This window comes from Pituophis catenifer, unplaced genomic scaffold (assembly GCF_029215685.1).
Source record: "Pituophis catenifer annectens isolate HBS135680 unplaced genomic scaffold, rPitCat1.0.hap2 SCAF_4, whole genome shotgun sequence".
In the NCBI taxonomy this organism is placed as follows: Eukaryota; Metazoa; Chordata; class Lepidosauria; order Squamata; family Colubridae; genus Pituophis; species Pituophis catenifer.
This window is the reverse complement of record NW_027256884.1, coordinates 118,996,793-119,015,202: the sequence shown is the minus strand read 5'-3', so window position 1 is coordinate 119,015,202 and position 18,410 is coordinate 118,996,793. Positions and strand designations below refer to the sequence as shown.

Below are 18,410 nucleotides of genomic sequence, written 5' to 3'. Positions count from 1 at the left end.
TAATCCAGTCCAATCCAGTCCTCCTGTAGCACTCTGCTGGCCGAAAATGGGTTGCGTGGAGGCCCTGCGAAATCCCTGCACAGCCCGTTTTTGGCTGGCAGAATGCTGCGGTTGTCGGGGAGGCCAAAAAGGGGCCGGTCCTTTGATATTTCCAGGCTGGGCCTGTGGGCCAGATTTAAGCACCCTGCAAGCCGAATCCAGCCCGTGGGCCTTGAGTTTGACACCCCTGCTTTAGACGAACCTAGAGACAGATGAATGCAGTGGTGGGATTCTACTGGTTCGGACCGGTTTGGCCGAACTGTTAGCTCCAACTTTTAGCCATGAACAAACCGGTTCACTCTTTCTTTGAAGAGGGCCCACATGTCCATCTGCATTATACTCACCTATATTTCCATTTCCCAAGTCCAGCTGATCGGCACGGCAGAGTGGATTGCTGCGCCTCAGCAGTTTTCCTCACCAGCAGCAATGTGGAAGGTGAGTTTTCTCCAAACTGTGCGCATGTGTGTACTCAGCAAACCAGTTGTTAAACCGGTAGGATCCCACCCCTGGATGAAAGGCAATATGTCACTCATAGAAGAAAACAACAAACAAAAACAATGTTCCTGGCTATCCAGTTCTGTACAGTTCAGCCCTGCTGGAACTGAGCAATCAATTTCACATCCTCCCCCTTGAAGAAAGTGTCAGCCCCGGCGTGCTGCCTTGCCCGGGACTGCCATTCGGTGAGGAGACGAGGAGGCAACCACCCACTTGGCCAGGGTCCCACACAGTGTGCTCGATCATCTGGGGAAGCCGCAGACCCACCTGCTGCCATCCTGATGCTTCGTAGGCGGTGGCGCAGCCGCTGCACAGCTGAGAGACGGCCACGTACTGATGATGTCACCAGACCGATCAACTAGACCGGGGGACGCTACTGCTGGCCTCTACCTTGTACTGATGGATGTGCCTGGAGGCTTTCTTGCGGGAACTGAAGGGCAACTACTTTCTTGCCTGGTCTGCTGGGAGGAGGGGATGGGCATGGGCATGGGTAAGAAAGGGACTAACATATAAAAGGTGGTGGGAAGCATAGGCTGTTAGCCCTAACAATAGTTCCTTATTGGATGTCAGTGAGTGCCAGTAATAAAAAGGAAAAGCAACATCAAACCTAGTTTGTTTGTGTCAGCCTTTCTTATTAGCCTGGAACCTGATAGAAAGCATGCAGACATCTGGAGAAGAGACCTCATCAAGTGTTCCAGTGACAGGAAGAAAAGTAGCCAGACTTCTCCAAGAAAAAAAAAAGGTGTGTTAGTGATAGGAGAGTCACTTCTCAAAGGAATTGGTCAACCGGACAATGAATCTAGGAAGGTCTCCCAGGGGCAAAAATAAAAAATGTGAGTGAGAGACTTACTAAAATAATGAAGCCCACAGATTATTATTCCTTTCTCCTCTTTCATGTGAAAACGAATGATGCTACGAAAAGCCTGAAAACGGTATCAAGAGATTATGAGTAGCTCAGCATACTGCATAAAGCCAAAGAGTGAGGAGCATAGGTGGTGGTTTCATCTGCACTTCCAACAGAGAGTCAACATCCAATGAAGAAATAGAGGATTTTAGAAGTAAATCACTGGCTTAAAGGATGGTGCCATCCAGAGAACTTCAAATTCCTCAACCATGGTCTACATTAACCACATGAAAGAGGGGATAGGTTTCCCCTCACAAGAATTGAGAAAAATGGTTTTGGAAAATGACTTTTGGCTTATCTGAAGGGCTTTAAGCTACAACTGGAAGGGGAGGGGAGGGAGACTAATCTTTAGCATCTAATTATGAATACAATCCCTAAAACAAACATCCCTTAATCAAATAATGAGACAGGGAGTGGTGAGAAGGAAGAAGAGTTCAGATACAAAACGAAGAGGTAGAAAGCTGAGTGAGACATAAAGGACTCAAAGGACTTTGAACATAAATGTTCAAAGTATGAGGAACAAACAAGGCAAACTTTTTAGTACAGGAGGGCAAGTAGGATATTGTTGCCATTATTGAAACTTGGTGGGTTATAACTCATGATTGGAATGTACAGCTGGAAGGATATAAATTGTTCAAAAGAAATGGGCTAACAAAAGAGGTGGAACTGCATTATAATAAGAAATCATGATACCTTTATAGAAATGTATAAAACCATAGATGAAAGCCGTCTTAAATGCATATGGGTTAATATAAAAGGAGAAAAGAATGACATTTCCCTAAGTGTTTATTTCAGGCCGTCCAACCAAGCAGACAAAATAGATGAACTTTTTGCTAATCGGTTGATTTAGGTATGCAGGAAACACACCACAGTAGTAATGGGGGACTATTCTGACATCAACTGGGAGACAAACTTTGCACCAAGTGGAGATCAAAAAGGTTCTTGATGAGCCTAGATGACAACTTTGTCACCAAAAAGGTAGAGGAGACTAGATAATCTGTTGTACTGGACTTAATTCTTACTAACAGAGTTGAAATGATAGAAGAGGATGAAGTTGCAGAACTTTGGGGGACATACTCATCCTGAAATTCAACATAATACAGGCAGAAATAATCAAATAAAATCAAACTACTGTCTTAGGTTTTATGAGACCTGACTTCAACAAACTAAGAGGTAGTTTAGGAAGGATTCCATGGTGGAAATCCTAAAGGCTATTGCTTAGTGCATTGTAAGCCGCCCTGAGTCTCCGGAGAAGGGCAGCATATAAATCAAATTAAAAAAAAAGGGGGGGGGGAAATACAACTCAAGATTCATGGGGAATTCTGAAAAATGAGATTGTAAAAGCCCAATCTAACACAATACCACAGAGAAAGACAAACAGAGACCTGAGACAAAACCAGCATGGTTGAATAAAGAACACTCTGATAAACAGAGAGAGAGAGAGAGACAAAAAAAAGACAAGTATAGAAAAAGAGACATATAATTAAAACAGAATATCAGCAAATAGCTGGAATCTGCAAAGGTGAAGTTAGAAAAGCTAAAGCTGCTCAGAATGAACTAAAACTTGCAACAAATGCCAAAACTTAATTTTTAAAAATTATTTTAACATGTAACAAAGAGGAAAAAAGGCAAGGGAATGATCAACCCACTAATTGGAAAAGATGGCAAGAAAGTGACCGGTAGCAGGGAGAAAGCAGAACTGCTTAATTTATTCTTTGCATAATTTGCATAATTGTCTTCACACAAAAGGAAAAAAAAAACAGTCCAACCTATCAAATGCAGTACCATAGGAGACGGAATAGGAATGTAACTTGCAATAGGCAAGAAAATGGTAAGAGAATACTAGCCACATTAGACAAGTTCCAATTGTCAGGACCAGATGGATTGTATCTTAGGGTTTCAAAGGAGCCAGCAGACGTGATCTCAAAACCAGTAAACAAAATCTTTCAAAGTTCCCGGATCACAGGGGAAATACCAGAGGACTGAAAAAGAGTTGATGTGATCTACAAAAAGGGGAAGAAAGTCGGTCCAGGAAACTACCAATCAGTCTGACCTCGATTCATGGGAAAATCCTGGAAGAGATAATCAAGTAGCCACATGTGAGCACCTAGAAATGAACAAATCAATTACTAGAAGCTGGCATGTTCACACAGAGCACATGAAATCTATTTATTTATTATCAGTCACATTTTGGATTTGCCCATCTCCCTCACAGAGGGACCAATGGTATACAGTGAAAGATTAAAACACAATATTCAACTAATAATAAAAATACAATAGCATAAATAACATGATAATACAAGTTCTAACAGCAAATTTCCAGGATAGTAAACAGAAATGGCTGTCAATTATAGATTGCTGATTGCCGATTAAATGTCCCTACAGCAGTGGTAGGTTGCTCCCGGTTCGGACCTGTTCTATAGAACCAGTAGTAAAACTGGTGGGGGGCTCCGCCCACCGACCCCGACGTCATCAGGAAGCTTCTGCACGCACGGCCCCGTTGCGAACCGGTAGTAAGTAGAATGGCCCCGTTGCGAACCGGTAGTAAGTAGAACCCACCCCTGCCCTACAGTATGTAAAATCTGGCAGTACACTGTAGTATTAACATAGGAGTAAGATCAGGCACTTACTTGAGGCCACATAATTGTAATCCAGTCCAATCCAGTCTTCCTGCAGCACTCTGCCAGCCCAAAAACGGGCTGCGCAGAGGCCCTGCAAGGCCCGTTTTCGGCTGGCAGAATGCTGCAGTTGGCTGGGGAGGCCAAAAACTGTTTATAAAAAGAACTTACAAAAAATTAAATTTGGAAAAAAAAGATGACAGATCACATTTATAAACCTATCAAGGCACAGATATGAATTAATAATTATGAGCCACATTAAACTCTATTGAGGGGTACTAAGCAAGGATACCCATCACCCCTCTTTCTATTTAATTTAGTTATAGAAATGGTAGCCATATGCACGAATGACAAAGTTACATGGGTAAATAATAAGGAGGAAATATTCTATTTATTTAGAGGAGATATAATATGAACTCTTTCAAATGCAATGCATTCTATTTAAAATAAAAAGGAGCTGCAAGATTTTACAGAAGTATGAGGTTTCACAGTTAATTTAAAAAAAGGATCTGTGCCTCTTTACCTGTTCAAAGTACAAAAAAAATTATCTAATATCTTAGAAGTAGCTTTAGCACATAAGTTCTTTGTTTAAGAAAATCCTTAAAATAGTTAATGTGAGAAAAACATGCTGACTTGAAAGAAAGGTCTCCTGTTAAAATAAAATAAAACCTCAAATAGTGTCTCCTGCTCGAGCAAGGGGTTGGAATAGAAGACCTCCAAGATCCCTTCCAACTCTGTTATTCTATGTTCTAAAAATTAAGTCATTAGGAAATAGAAAGAAGAAAAATATACTTTAATTGGAAATGTTTACAATGAGGCATGGAGCTCTCTGCCAGGAGCCTGCAAGAGGGAGCCACAAAACGCTTCACTTTGCACATAAAGTACATATTATCAATAGCATTTGAAATAACTAAGAGAAAGATAAAAGAGGCAACACAATCACTGCGCAGTACCCTTATGAATTGTTATATTTACTTTTCATATCTAATGGAAAAGCAAATATCGAAAAGCATTTTTCATCCACACCCAAATAAAATCAGGCACCTGTGACAATAGCTTATGACTTGACGCTCCCATGTAACACCGCTCCCATGTGAGCTGCACTGGCTCCCGGTGGTCTTCCGGGTGCGATTCAAGGTGTTGGTTGCCAATTTCTCAATATAGCAGATGAGGCTATATCCTGAATGTCAAGATTTTGTTAAGTGTTTAAGAAAAAAAAAAGAATATAGAAAGGACAATGTGGGAAAAGATTAACGAGAAAATGAAACCCTGGAATAAAAGCTGTTCTAAGATCCCAGGCTGAATGCCGCAGTTAAAAATGATGCTTTCTAAATTACAGGCAGCCATCTACTTAATGCTCATAATTGGGCCCAGAATCTTGGCCGATTTGAACAAAAAAAAGAGTGCAGAGAAGAGCAACCAAGATGATTAAGGGACTGGAGGCTAAAACATATAAAAAGAATGGTTTTAGGAACTGGGTATGTCTACTTTAACGAAAAGAAGGACTAGGGAAGACATGATAGCAGTGCTGCAATATCTCAGCGGTTCAGGGGTGGGTTCTAAAATTTTTTACTACTGGTTCTGTGGGCGTGGCTTATTTTGTGGGCGTAGTTTGATGGTCATGTGACAATTCTTTAGGATTTAGCAGAGGTACTGGTCTACCAGGCTTTTAACTGCTTGCAGAGCTGTACCGGTCTACCTATTTGTTTTTGGAGCACACTGGTCTACCACCACAATGCCTTTTACCGTTGATCAGCTGCAGCCCTTTGAAGTGCCACGGCAAGAGTTCAAACAGTTTTTTTCCTTCTAGCTGATCAGCTGGGACTCGGGAGGCAGCGAATAGATTGGGGACGCGGCCAGGCAGAGGTGGTATTTACCAGTTCTCTGAACTACTCAAAATTTCCACTACCGATTTGCAAGAACCAGGGAGAACCGGTAGCAACCCACCACTGCAGCGGTTGCCATAAATAAGAGGGAGTCAAGCTATTCTCCAAAGCACCTGAAGGCAGGACAAGAAGCAATGGATGGAAACTAATCAAGGAGTCAAACAACCTAGATTAAAGGAGAAATTTCCTGACAGTGAGAACAGTTAATCAGTGGGACAATTTGCTTCCAGGAGCTGTAGATCAGAGGTGGTATTCAGCTGGTTCATACCGGTTTGCGCAAACTGTTGGTGGAAATTTGGCCAAGGTCGCCGAACCGGTAGCGATGGCGGGCTGGTCACGCCCCTGAACTGGTCCCCCAGTCACCTGTCGCTCAACCCGCCCGCCATGTTGGTCACTGCCATATTCTTTGTGCACGAACATCCCATTGCCTTGCAAGTCCAATGGGATGCGCATGCACAAAGAATATGGTGGCAACAGCAGCACTCAGCAGCTTTTTCTGTGATTTCTTGGCAGCCTGCGGGCAGTCGCCATCTCTTTGAGTCCCTTGCAGAGGGACATACACACACACACATTGCCCTCGCTGCCACTACTTTTGCTCTCGGCTTCTTGACGCTATTAAAGTTGATCGCCAGCACCTCTTTTCCTCAAAGACGCGGTGTCTGCCTCCAAGTCCTTGTGGAGGGACACACACACACACACACCCGTCGCCCCCATTGCTGCTACTTTTACTCTCGGCTTCTCGGCACTCTTAAAGTCGATCTTGAAGAGCTGGAAGACATTTCCTTAGATTGTCGCCAAACTCATCGTTGGGAGAGGTGTAGGCTAGCCCCTGAATATATGAGAAGTCTTGGGCAAAGTTCTTCCAAAGTTCAGCCAAGTCTTCTCCTTCTTGGCCTTAATGTGTGTGAGCAAACACGCACACCATGAAGTGTGTACACCGTGAGATGTGTGACTGTGTGTGTTTGCTCTGTGATATGAGGCTGAGGAGGAAGAGAAGATTTGGCTGAACTTCAGAAGAGCTCCAGGGGAAGGATATTGCAAAATCTCCATTCTTACCCCACTCCTGGGGGAAGGTTACTGCAAAATCCCCATTTCCTCCCGATCAGCTGGGACTCGGGAGGCAGAGAATAGATGGGGGTGGGGCCAGTCAGAGGTGGTATTTACCAGTTCTCTGAACTATCGCCACTGTTTCTCTAGAACTGGTCAGAACCTGCTGAAACCCACCTCTGGACACACCCAAGACCACCCCTAATAATATATCCATTGTGATCCAATCAATATAGAGCTGACCATGTGAAAATGTGGAAAGGGATATACAGAATAAGAGGTTTTACAAAGATTTCTTCCCTTATGACAACAACAAAAAAAAAAAAACATAGAGCACCAGTTACGATATAGAAAGTTCTTATGGATTCAATGTACTGAGAGGGTAATAGTTTACAAAATTGCATATTAATAAATGTTCATGCAAAACTACCCATCTCAAACTAAAAACAGGATCTGTAAAATGTATATGATTATTAGAAACAGATACAGAAAGTCCCTCCCTAGGTTTGGGGGAAAAAAATTGGGAGACTGATTTGGGAAAACATCTGGATGATTAACACAATTAACATTGTGGAAATCTTGGGGATTTTTTCCCCTCAGTTTCTGCACAAGAATCATTTTGGAAGATTCTTTGGGGAAGGGGAAAATTTATGAATTGAATGTCACAACTAAATTTTCACAGAAATTCAGATCATTTGAAGGAGTAAATATGTTCTGAATAAGAAACAGATTTTTTTTATTTTTGACAGTTAAACTGTTAATTATCCAAAGCAGGAAACGTTTGGGTCATTTATCAATTAAAATGGCATATAACATTTTGTCTGTAGCTCTACTCAGAGACATCATATGAATTCTCTAGACAAACCCTTTGCAGTCCCATTAAAAAAAAAAAATAGAAACCCCCTCACCAGTTAACAACACAGCCCAAGAGCAGCCTGCAAATTAGAAAACCCAACCTTCCATTCTCCATTAGCTGATGACCTCAATACTCCTTGTCCTTCACAAAGAAGCTCTTCAACTCTGCTATCCTTCTGAAAGATCCATTTTGCTTAGCAACATATCTACACACACACACACACACCCCCGGTATAGTAACATGGACCTGTCTCATTTCTCCAAACTGGCCAGCAAATCAGACGCCTAGGATTCCCCGACTTGTAGCAATAGCACTTAGACTTATATACCGCTTTACAGTGCTTTACAGCTCTCTCCTAAGCAGTCTAGAGTCAGCCTATTGCCCCCAACAATTTGAGTCCTCGTTTTACCCAACCTCATAAGGATGGAAGGCTGAGTCAACCTTGAGCCTGTTGAGATTTGAACTGCCAAATTGCAGGCAGCCAGCAATCAGCAGAAGTAGCCTGCAGTACTGCAGTCTAACCACTGTGACACAGAGGCTCATCAGCTTTTAACGTACCTTTCAACTTCTATAAAAATATTTGCTTTTCCATTGTTCAGGGTCCCTCTTTGTTCTAAAGCAGGCACCCAACAATAAACATAGTTATACTCTTCAGTGTTTTTGTTCCTCGTTCAGACTGAATCCTGGGCAAGTCCTATATGGAAAAACCAGCATGGTGCACCATCATTCTACAGGACTTAGGAAGGAGTGTACTATTTATTTTATAAATGTTAATAAGATTTCTGTCAACCCATAGGATACGTAGAAATTATAAGATGATCTGACATGAGCCTACACCATTTTGATGCTGGCAAAGTCTAAATAAAAAATAGTTTAAGTTTGAATATTAATTAAAAAGGAGAGAGGAAGGAGTGGACGCATTCAGAACCAAAAGTCATTTGTCTATTTATTTATTATTTTATTTATTTGTCAAGCATATATAAGATAACAGATAAAAGTATAAAACATGATTATGAATACAGGATAAGAATACGAATGAATGGGGACAGTAGGACATGGAAGGTAGGCACGCTGGTGTGCTTATGCACGCCCCTTACAGACCTCTTTGGAATGGGATGAGGTCAACAGTAGACAGTCTAAGGTTAAAGTTTTTGGGGCTTGGGGAAGAAACCACAGAGTCAGGTAGTGCATTCCAGGCATTGACCACTCTGTTGCTGAAGCCATATTTTCTGCAATCGAGTTTGGAGTGGTTTACCATAAGTTTGTATCTATTGTGTGCTCGTGTATTGTTGTGGTTGAAGCTGAAGTAGTCACTGACATGTAGGACATTGTAGCAGATAATTTTATGTACTACGCTTAGGTCAGACCGAAGGCAGTGTAGTTCTAAGTTGTTTAAGCCCAAAATTTCAAGCCTGGTGGCATAAAGTATCCTGTTGCAAGCAGAGGAGCGGAGGACTCTTCTTGTGAAATATCTTTGAACTCTCTCAATTGTATTAATGTCCTATATGCAGTGCGGGTTCTAAACAGATGAGCTGTATTCGAGAATTGGTCTAGCAAATGTTTTGTATGCTCTAGTTAGTAGTACAGTATTACCAGAGAAGAAGCTATGCTTCTTATATAATATATATATAATATTATATAAATGTATAAAGGTCAAGTTGAAGCTACAAGAAAGGAGATTCAGGCTAGATGTTAGAAGGAAATTCCAGACTGTCCCAATTGTCAACAAATAAAGACATTGTGTGAAATATACTATTTCCTTTCTCTGGAGGTTTCCAAATCCTGGCTCTATAGCCATATCTCTGGAATTCTTTAGAGTGAAACAAGAAGCAGGACCAGATGATATCTTTTGTACCGGTGGTCCTCAACCTACGACCACAATTGAGCTCAAAATTTATGTTGCTAAGTGAGACATTTGTTAAGTGAATTTTGTTCCATTTTACAACTTTTCTTGCCACATTTGTTAACGGAATCACTGCAGTTGTTAAGTTAGTAACCCGATTGTTAAGTGAATCTTGTTTTCCTATTGACTTTGCTTGTCAGAGGGTCGCAAAAAGTAATCGCACGACTCCAGGACACTGCAACCATCATAAATATGAGTCAGTTTTTTTCTTTTGGCTGGTTGGTTTTCTGGATGTTTTAAAATTTGGATTAAGGTAAGAAGAATCTGAAGAGTGAGAAGTTTTGGAGTTTTTGGTTTTGGATTTTATTTTGTTTTCCTTTCTTCTTCCCTTTCATTTTTGGTTTTTGGGTTGGTTGAGCTTTTCATCTTTTATTTTTTTATTATTATTTGTTTCTTCTCTTTTTTCTTTTTTGCTAATCCATCCAACGGGGTGGATTAGATATTTGGATTATAAATTAAAGATGAACTTGGATTACAAACCTGGTGGATTATAGTATTAAGACGTGACAAGATGAAGAAGACAAGAAGACAGTTTCCTTCCACAGCTACAACTTCAAGCCCTGAGGCTCAGAGAATATTGGACACTATGGCCATGCAATTGGAATTAAATAATATGATACAGCCCTTACATGAAGATTTAAAAGAAAGAATAAGTAAACTGGGTGAGAGAATGGAAAAAGAAGTTAGAGATGGAATTACAAAAAGACATGCAAAATAAAGAGGATTAAAAATCAAATGGAACTGAAAAAAGATGAAATGAATTTAATTGAAAAAGAGGACTTGGCAAATAAAATAAAGATGTCCAAACAAAACTTCTTTGAAAATGCTAATAAGATTAGCATGATGATTGGCTTATAAAATGAAAAAGGAGAGAGAAAAAAATCTAATTAATTAATGGATGAGGAAGGAACTTTATGCTATTGAAATGAGGAGAAGAAGAAAATAGTACAGAAATACTATGAGAAACTCTATAAACAAGAGATAATATCAGAAGAGAAGATAAAGCAATATTTAGAAAAGTCTGAATTACCTAAAACACCAGAAAAATACAAGAAGGCTTTGGAGGAAAGGATGATGGAATTAACAGAGGGGATTAAAAAACAAAAGAATGATAAAACACCAGGTCCAGATGGTTTGCCAGCAGAGTTGTATAAAATATCACGGGATGTAATTAGTAATACAATATTGGAAGTATTTAATGAACTATTAGTAAATGCAAAAATACCCAATTCTTGGATAGAGGCATATATTATTCTTATACCGAAAGAAGACACAGACTTACAACAAGTTAAAAACTATAGACCAGTTTCCTTGTTAAATGCGGATTATAAAATATTTGCATCAATAATGGCGAATAGATTGAAGAGGTTGTTAAATGAATTTATTCATACAGATCAAAATGGTTTCTTATCAAAGAAACAGATTAGAGATAATATGAGGACAATTTTAAATACTGTGGAATATTATGAAGCACACCCAGAAAAGCAAAGGGCATTGATGTTTCTTGACGCACAGAAGGCTTTTGATAATGTGACCTGGCAATTTATGATAAAACAATTGCAGACTATGGACTTCGGGGAAAGGTTTATAAATATGACTGAGGCAATTTATAGTAAGCAATCTGCAAAGGTGATAATAAATGGAGATATGACAAAGAAGGTTAATATTATGAAAGGAACAAGGCAGGGATGTCCTCTATTCCCATTGTTATTTGTGACATTAGAGGTGTTAAATAGAAATATAAGACAAAATGAAGAGATAAAAGGGATGAAAATTAAAAAAGAAGAATACAAACTACAAACATTTGCAGATGATCTAGTGTTTATTTTAGAGGACCCCCAAGATGTAGGACCCAGACTGATAGAACAAATAGAAGAATATGGAGAGATGGCAGGGTTGAAAATTAATAAAGATAAAACAAAAATATTGGTGAAAAATATTACAGAGAAACAGAAAAGAGATTTAATGGAGAAACTAGACATTCAGATTATAAAATGGTAAGGTATTTAGGAATACAACTAACAGCAAGATGTGTAATGACTAAAGAAGATAATTACTATAAATTGAAAGGACAAATTGAGATAGATTTGGAAAGATGGAAAAATTTGCAATTATCATTAATGGGAAGAATAGAGGTAATTAAGATGAATATGTTACCTAGATTGTTGTTTTTATTTCAAATAATACCAATCAAACTGGGAAAAATTATTTTGAAGACCTGAATAGAATGATATTGAAATTTATATGGCAGGAGAAAAAAGCAAGAATCAATATGAAAATGTTACAAGATGCAAGACAAAGGGGAGGATTTGGATTACCAAACTGGGAATTATATTATCAAGCAGCAGCACTATCATGGATGAAAGAATGGATTGTATTAATAAATACAAGGCTATTGACTTTGGAGAGGCATGATTTACAAATAGGTTGGCATGCTTTTTTATGGTATGGGGAAAATAAGATGCATAGTTATTTTCAAAGGCATTATGTAAGGAATGCTTTATTATTAGTATGGGAGAAGGTTAGAGAAAAACATTATTTCAAAACAGCAACATCACTTTCAACAATGAAAGCATTAGTACATCCAAATATTATTAATATGGGAAATATTATTAGATATAAAGATATTTTATCAGAAAAGAGTGAATTGAAAATGAAACAAGGGATTGATATGGAGTGGTATACACAACTGCAAATACAATCAAGATATAAAAAAGATGAAAAGTTATATGGTTTTTATTTGGAGATGACAGAATTGGATGAGATACTCACAGGAACAGATGAAAAAATGATTTAAAAATTCTATAGTTATTTACTTGGTGTTAAACTAGAAGAAGAACAAGTAAAAGAAACAATGTTAACATGGGCAAAACATTTTGGATACACAATAGAGTTAGATAAATGGCAGCAATTATGGGAAAGAAATTATAAATTAACAATGGCTACAGCATATAAAGAGAACTTGTATAAAATGTTTTATAGATAGCACATGTCACCGGCAAGATTGGCAAAAATGTTTAAAGATAAATCAATTAAATGTTGGAAATGCCACCAGACACCAGGATCGTATTATCACATGTGGTGGACATGTCCAGAAGCAAGAAATTATTGGGCAAAAATTTGAATATGGTTAGAGAAAATGACACAGCAACATATTGATCTTAAACCGGAGCTGTTCCTGGGTATCTTACTAGAGAAATTTAGTAAAGAAAATATATATTTGATTATACATGTAATAAAGCAGCAAGAATGGTATTTGCAGAAAACTGGAAAGCAGAAAAAATTCCTACAAAGGGAGAGGTAATTAAGAAAATATTAGATTGCGCAGAAATGAGTCGATTAACATTAGCAATTAAAGGGAAGGAAGAATCGGAGTATTACAACATATGGGGGCCATTTTATCAATGGATAGAGACTGAATATAGACAATAGGCAATGTAAAAGTAAGAAATATGGGAAAAATATGTTGTAATACATTAAATGTAAGAAGAAAGATAAATATGTATTAAGAAAATGATGATAAATGTTGAATATGAGGACACAAAAAATTTTTGTACCCAGATGTTACACTGATTGATTAATGCTGAATTGTTTGTTTAAAAATAAAAATGAAAAAACTTAAAACAAATAAAAATAAATGTGAGTCAGTTGTCAAGCATCTGAATGAAAATCGCATGACCATGGGAATGCTGCAAAGATCGCAAGTGTGAAAAATGGTCATAAGTCACTTTTTTCAGTGCCGTTGTAACTTCGAACGGTCACTCAACAAACGGTTATAAATTGAGGACTGTCTGTCTGAGGACAGACAGTCATTCATTGGTAGACTCGTGAAAAGTCCCAGACAAACTGACTTCAGGAAGAAGAAAACCTTAACCTTACGGCAAGCAAAGAGCATTTCCTGGAAGGCTTTACCCAGACTTGTTAAGTATACCAAAGTCCCTGCAGGAAATAACCCCCATGAAGAGCAATTCCAAAGAATAGGAATAGAATGAGCTGGAAGGGACCTTGGAGGTCTTCTAGTCTAGCCCCCTGCTCAAGCAGGAGAACCTATACCAGGGGTCTGCAACCTTAAATACTCCAAGAGCCATTTGGACCCGTTTCCCACAGAAAAGAAAACACTGACAGCCACAAAACCTGGGTGGGCGTGGCCAACTCGATGTCACTCACTTCCACCAGTCATATGACTTCCCTAGCCACGCCTACCCAGCCAGTCATTAGGGCAGAGAACCAGTTGTTAAAAAACACTGGGAACCACACAATCCTTTTGACATATCTCTCTCTCCCCTCCCTCCTTCTCTCCCCCTCTCTCTGTATCTCTCTGTCTCTGCCCTGGCTGCTTCTCCATTCCCCGCTGTCGCCCTTACCTTCTTAGGCCAGGCGAGGAGTGACTGGGAGGGGAGACTGAGGGGCGGGGCCAGCCAATGGTGGGATCACCTGACAGGGAGCCACAGTAGAGGGCCCAAAGAGCCGCATGCGGCTCTGGAGCTGCAGGTTGCTGACCCCTGACCTATACCATTTCAGATAAGTGACTGTCTACAGGTAGTCCGTGCCTTACGACCACAGTTGAGCCCAACATTTCTGTGGCTAAGCGAGACATTTGTTAAGTGAGTTTTGCCCCATTTTACGACTTTTCTAGCCACAGCTGTTAAGTGAATCACTGCAGCTGTTAAGTTATCAACACGGTTGTTAAGTGAATCTGGCTTCCCCGTTGGCTTTGCTTGTCACCAAAGGGGTCCCCGCATGAGGGACACTGCAACAGAGGTGGGTTTCAGCAGGTTCTGACCAATTCTGGACAACCGGTAGCGGAAATTTTGAGTAGTTCAGAGAACCGGTAGTAAAAACTCTGACTGGCCCTGCCCCCATCTATTCTCTGCCTCCCAAATCCCAGATGATTGGGAGGAAATGGGGATTTTGCAGTAACCTTCCCCTGGAGTGGGGAGGAAATAGGGATTTTGAGGTAACCTTCCCCTGGACTGGGGAGGGAATGGAGATCTTACAGTATCCTTCCCCTGCCACGCCCACCAAGCCACACCCACAGAACCGGTAGTAAAATTTTTTGAAACCCACCACTGCACTGCAACCCTCATGAATCAGTTGCCAAACATCTGGATTTTGTTCACCGGTTGTAAGTGCGGGGGGGGGGGGGGAAAGGGCCGTAAGTCACTTTCCCCCCCAGTGCCGTTGTAACTTCGAACGGTCCCTAAACGAACTGAACTGTTGTAAGCCGAGGACTACGTGGACAAGCTGTCTTCTTCCATCCTCTCTCCTCTCCCCCCCACAACGCCTTTCTTTTGCTGGGGAGTCGGGCGGCTCCTCTCCTCGGCCGCTTCACCCAACGGAATAGCTAACAAGAGAAATAGGTTTACCGCTGGCTTGCGTCCCCAATCTCCAGCGGGGGCCTTTCTTAGATGGGAAGGCGGCATTCGCCTCGAGGGGAGCTGGGACGACGACCCCCTGCCCGGCCGCGCAGCCACTGTGGAGGGGTAACCAAAATAATAATAATAATAATAATAATAATAATAATAATAATAATAATAATAATAATAATAATAATAATAATAATAATAATAATAATAATAATAATAATAATAATGCTTGGCCAGAGGAATCTCTGCCGCGGAGCCCGAAGACGGGAGGCAGGCGGAGAGCCAATGGGGGAAAGGTCCGTCGGCTCTCCCAGGAGAGGATCCGCGCAAGGAAGGTGGGTTGAGGTTAGGGGGCAGGGCTGCCGCTAGGCCAGCCCGGCCGGCTCCTGCTCCGGCTCCGGCTCCTGCTCCTGCTCCGTGGGGGCTGAGCAGAATGGCGGGGCGGGACAGTTCGTTCGAACAGGTCGAGCTTCACCCTGAGGGGCAGGTCGGCGGGCGGAGACGGTGCCAACAGCCACGCCAACACTCCCGCCATCACCAGCATGCATTCCCGGAGCCGCGTTCATCCCTTCGGACGGGGACTCGGGCCGCTGCAGCCGCCGCCGCTAAGCTTTTCCCATCCGCCGGCGGCCACTTGGGTTCTTTGGCCGAAGACCAGCTGCCTCCGTGGCGCAGGCGCCGCCTCTTCATGGAACCCCCCGAGCCGGCTTCGGAGGAGCCCCGCGGCCACCGAACCTTGTGGAAAGCGCCGAGCGGGCGGCAGTGGCCCGTCCTGGTGGCCTGCTTGACCTGCTGCACCCTGCTCGGATGGTACACGGCCAGCAGCGTGAAGGACTCCGCGGGGCTCGAAGGCCTCTGGCGGGAGGATGAAGACCCCGAGACGACGATGACGACGACGGAGATGGAGACGGTGACGGTGCTGGTGTGGTGGCGTCCATTCGGCAGCGGCGGCGTCTCAGGCGACTGCCGGCAATTCAACATCAGCGCCTGCCGCGTTTCCATCAACCGCAGCCTCCAGCCCAAAGCGCACGCGGTCGTCATCCATCACCGGGACCTACAGTCTCATGGCCTCGGCCAGTTACCTCGGCAGAGGCCGGCGGAGCAGCGGTGGGTCTGGATGAACTTAGAGTCGCCCACCCACACCAGGGGCCTGAGTAACCTGGGCGGCCTTTTCAACTGGACTATGACCTACCGGGAGGACTCGGATGTCTTTACACCCTATGGGTACCTCAAGCTTCGGCCGCAGCCCCTGGTCCAGTTCACTTTGCCCAAGAAGACCAAGCTGGTGGCCTGGGTGATCAGTAACTGGAATGAAGGTCACACCCGGGTCCGTTATTACCACCAGCTGAAAGAGTATCTCCCCATTGATGTTTATGGATCTCGTAGACTGTCGCTCAAAGACAACAATGTGGTGAAGACTGTCTCGGAATACAAGTTTTATTTGGCCTTTGAAAACTCCCAGCATCATGACTACATCACAGAGAAACTCTGGAGGAACGCCTTTGAATCGTGGGCCGTGCCCATCGTCTTGGGTCCCCCGAGGGCCAACTACGAACGGTTTATCCCCTCCGACGCCTTCATTCATGCCAATGACTTCTCCAACCCCATGGAGCTGGCGATTTACCTGAAATTCCTAGATAAAAACAAGAACATGTACCAGAAGCATTTCGCCTGGAGGAAACGCTATGATGTGAAGGTGTCGTCTTTTTGGACCGAACATTGTTGTAAGGTTTGTAACGTAATCAGAAAGGTGGGGAAACAGCCCAAGACCATCCAGAACCTCGCCACGTGGTTTGAAAGTTGACGTCCACGGATTGACTGAGTTCCCACGCAGGATGGTTGGGTTGACGCATTTACCCAACCAAAGCACAAGAAAATATATCAAGGATATTTCAGTTTTTCTTAAGTTATCAATTAACTTAATTGATAAGTTAAGATTGCTTGGTTTAATAATCATGGGGAGATTCACCATTTTGTGTGTGTGTACGCATTTATGGACTTCCCCCCCCCACCCTCTCTTTTGGCCCCTATGGTCAATACAGTTCTTCAGCAAACTGAAGCACAAAAATGTGCAGGCTGCCACATATTTATATTTAAACGTTTACTTGCAATCTTAGCAAATAAGCAAAATAAGCGAAACCATTAGCAAAATACATATAAATTTATAGTGATCATATCATTTCAATACATCCCCTCTATTTTTAAAAGCACTATTGGGCAGGATGTCAGGCTTTCGTAGCTTCCTTGCAGCCATTGCAAGCAATGTAATGTTTTGTTACATGTTTGTCTGCATCAGACAACCAAAACTTTTTTTTTCGTCTAATCTAGATTATTTCAATTGGATTAACCAGGGCATTATGAATCTAGACCAGAATTCCTGATAAAGTTTCCAATGTAGTAAATAATGGGTCAAATCTTCCACTTATAAATTATTGCAAATATGTTAAAGGTGTGTAGTTGGTAATCCTCTGTATTTTCTGTCCAAATAGGCTGTTAGCCTTGTATGAAAGTGAAGTTTTATAAAGGCTTTTTTCTCAGGGAATAAGACGTAAGAAACTGTAAATAGTATCACATTCCCCTTTCTCCTTGATATTTCTTGTCCTCCATCCTGAATTCTAATTAATACGTCTACTTGAGCTCAACTTTCACTAATGTGCCTGTTTTTATAGCAGTAGAATTTTTAAAGTGGAGAATATTTTTTTTAAAAAATAGACTTTTTTTTTACCCCATATGCATAGTCTGAAGAGGATGATCTGTGATGATTCACTACAAGATTTGCTGATGTTATGCCTTTCATTGTCAGACAACTTCAAATTATGACTTGTTCTTCTTTCATTTTAGACATATTTTAAAACCTTTTATTGCCAGGGTGAGCCAGAAAAACAGATCCCATTGGCAAGATACAAAATGTCAGGTCAAAATTGTTTTGTTGTAAGTGAAATAATTGCATTCATTAGACCCATGTTAGCATTTTCAGGTTATTAATGCTAATTACAGCTCTAATTTATTAAAATTGATAGACTCATAGGCAAGATAGTTTCCTAACTCTGACCATTGATACAACTTGCATGGTTTGCACACATTGGATGATCTAATATAAATTATACAACTAGAAGAATTACTTTACTGGTTAGATACTTGGGAAAACCACCACTTAATTGATTAAAAATGTACTGGGAAAATAATTAAGAAAAAATGTTGGTCTGCTGTTTGATCCGTGCACTTTTTAAAAAATTAATCCTTTGGGGTTTGGCATGTATATTACAGTTTTTCCAGATGTTTTAAAAACAGCTAAT

At 41.3% G+C, this 18,410-nt stretch overlaps 1 protein-coding gene across 1 annotated transcript; it reads left to right on the top strand.

Annotated features, from left to right (window-relative positions):
* Nucleotides 1–15,547: 15,547 nt before the first annotated feature.
* Nucleotides 15,548–16,918, top strand: LOC139317071 (4-galactosyl-N-acetylglucosaminide 3-alpha-L-fucosyltransferase 9-like). Its single transcript, XM_070943995.1, has one exon. It carries the CDS (start codon nucleotides 15,548–15,550, stop codon nucleotides 16,916–16,918), a length of 1,371 nt encoding a protein of 456 aa, XP_070800096.1.
* The last annotated feature ends 1,492 nt before the right edge of the window (nucleotides 16,919–18,410 follow it).

Coding starts and splice junctions, on each gene's coding strand:
- LOC139317071 (XM_070943995.1), top strand. CDS start 15,548: ATGGCGGGGCGGGACAGTTCGTTCGAACAGGTCGAGCTTCACCCTGAG.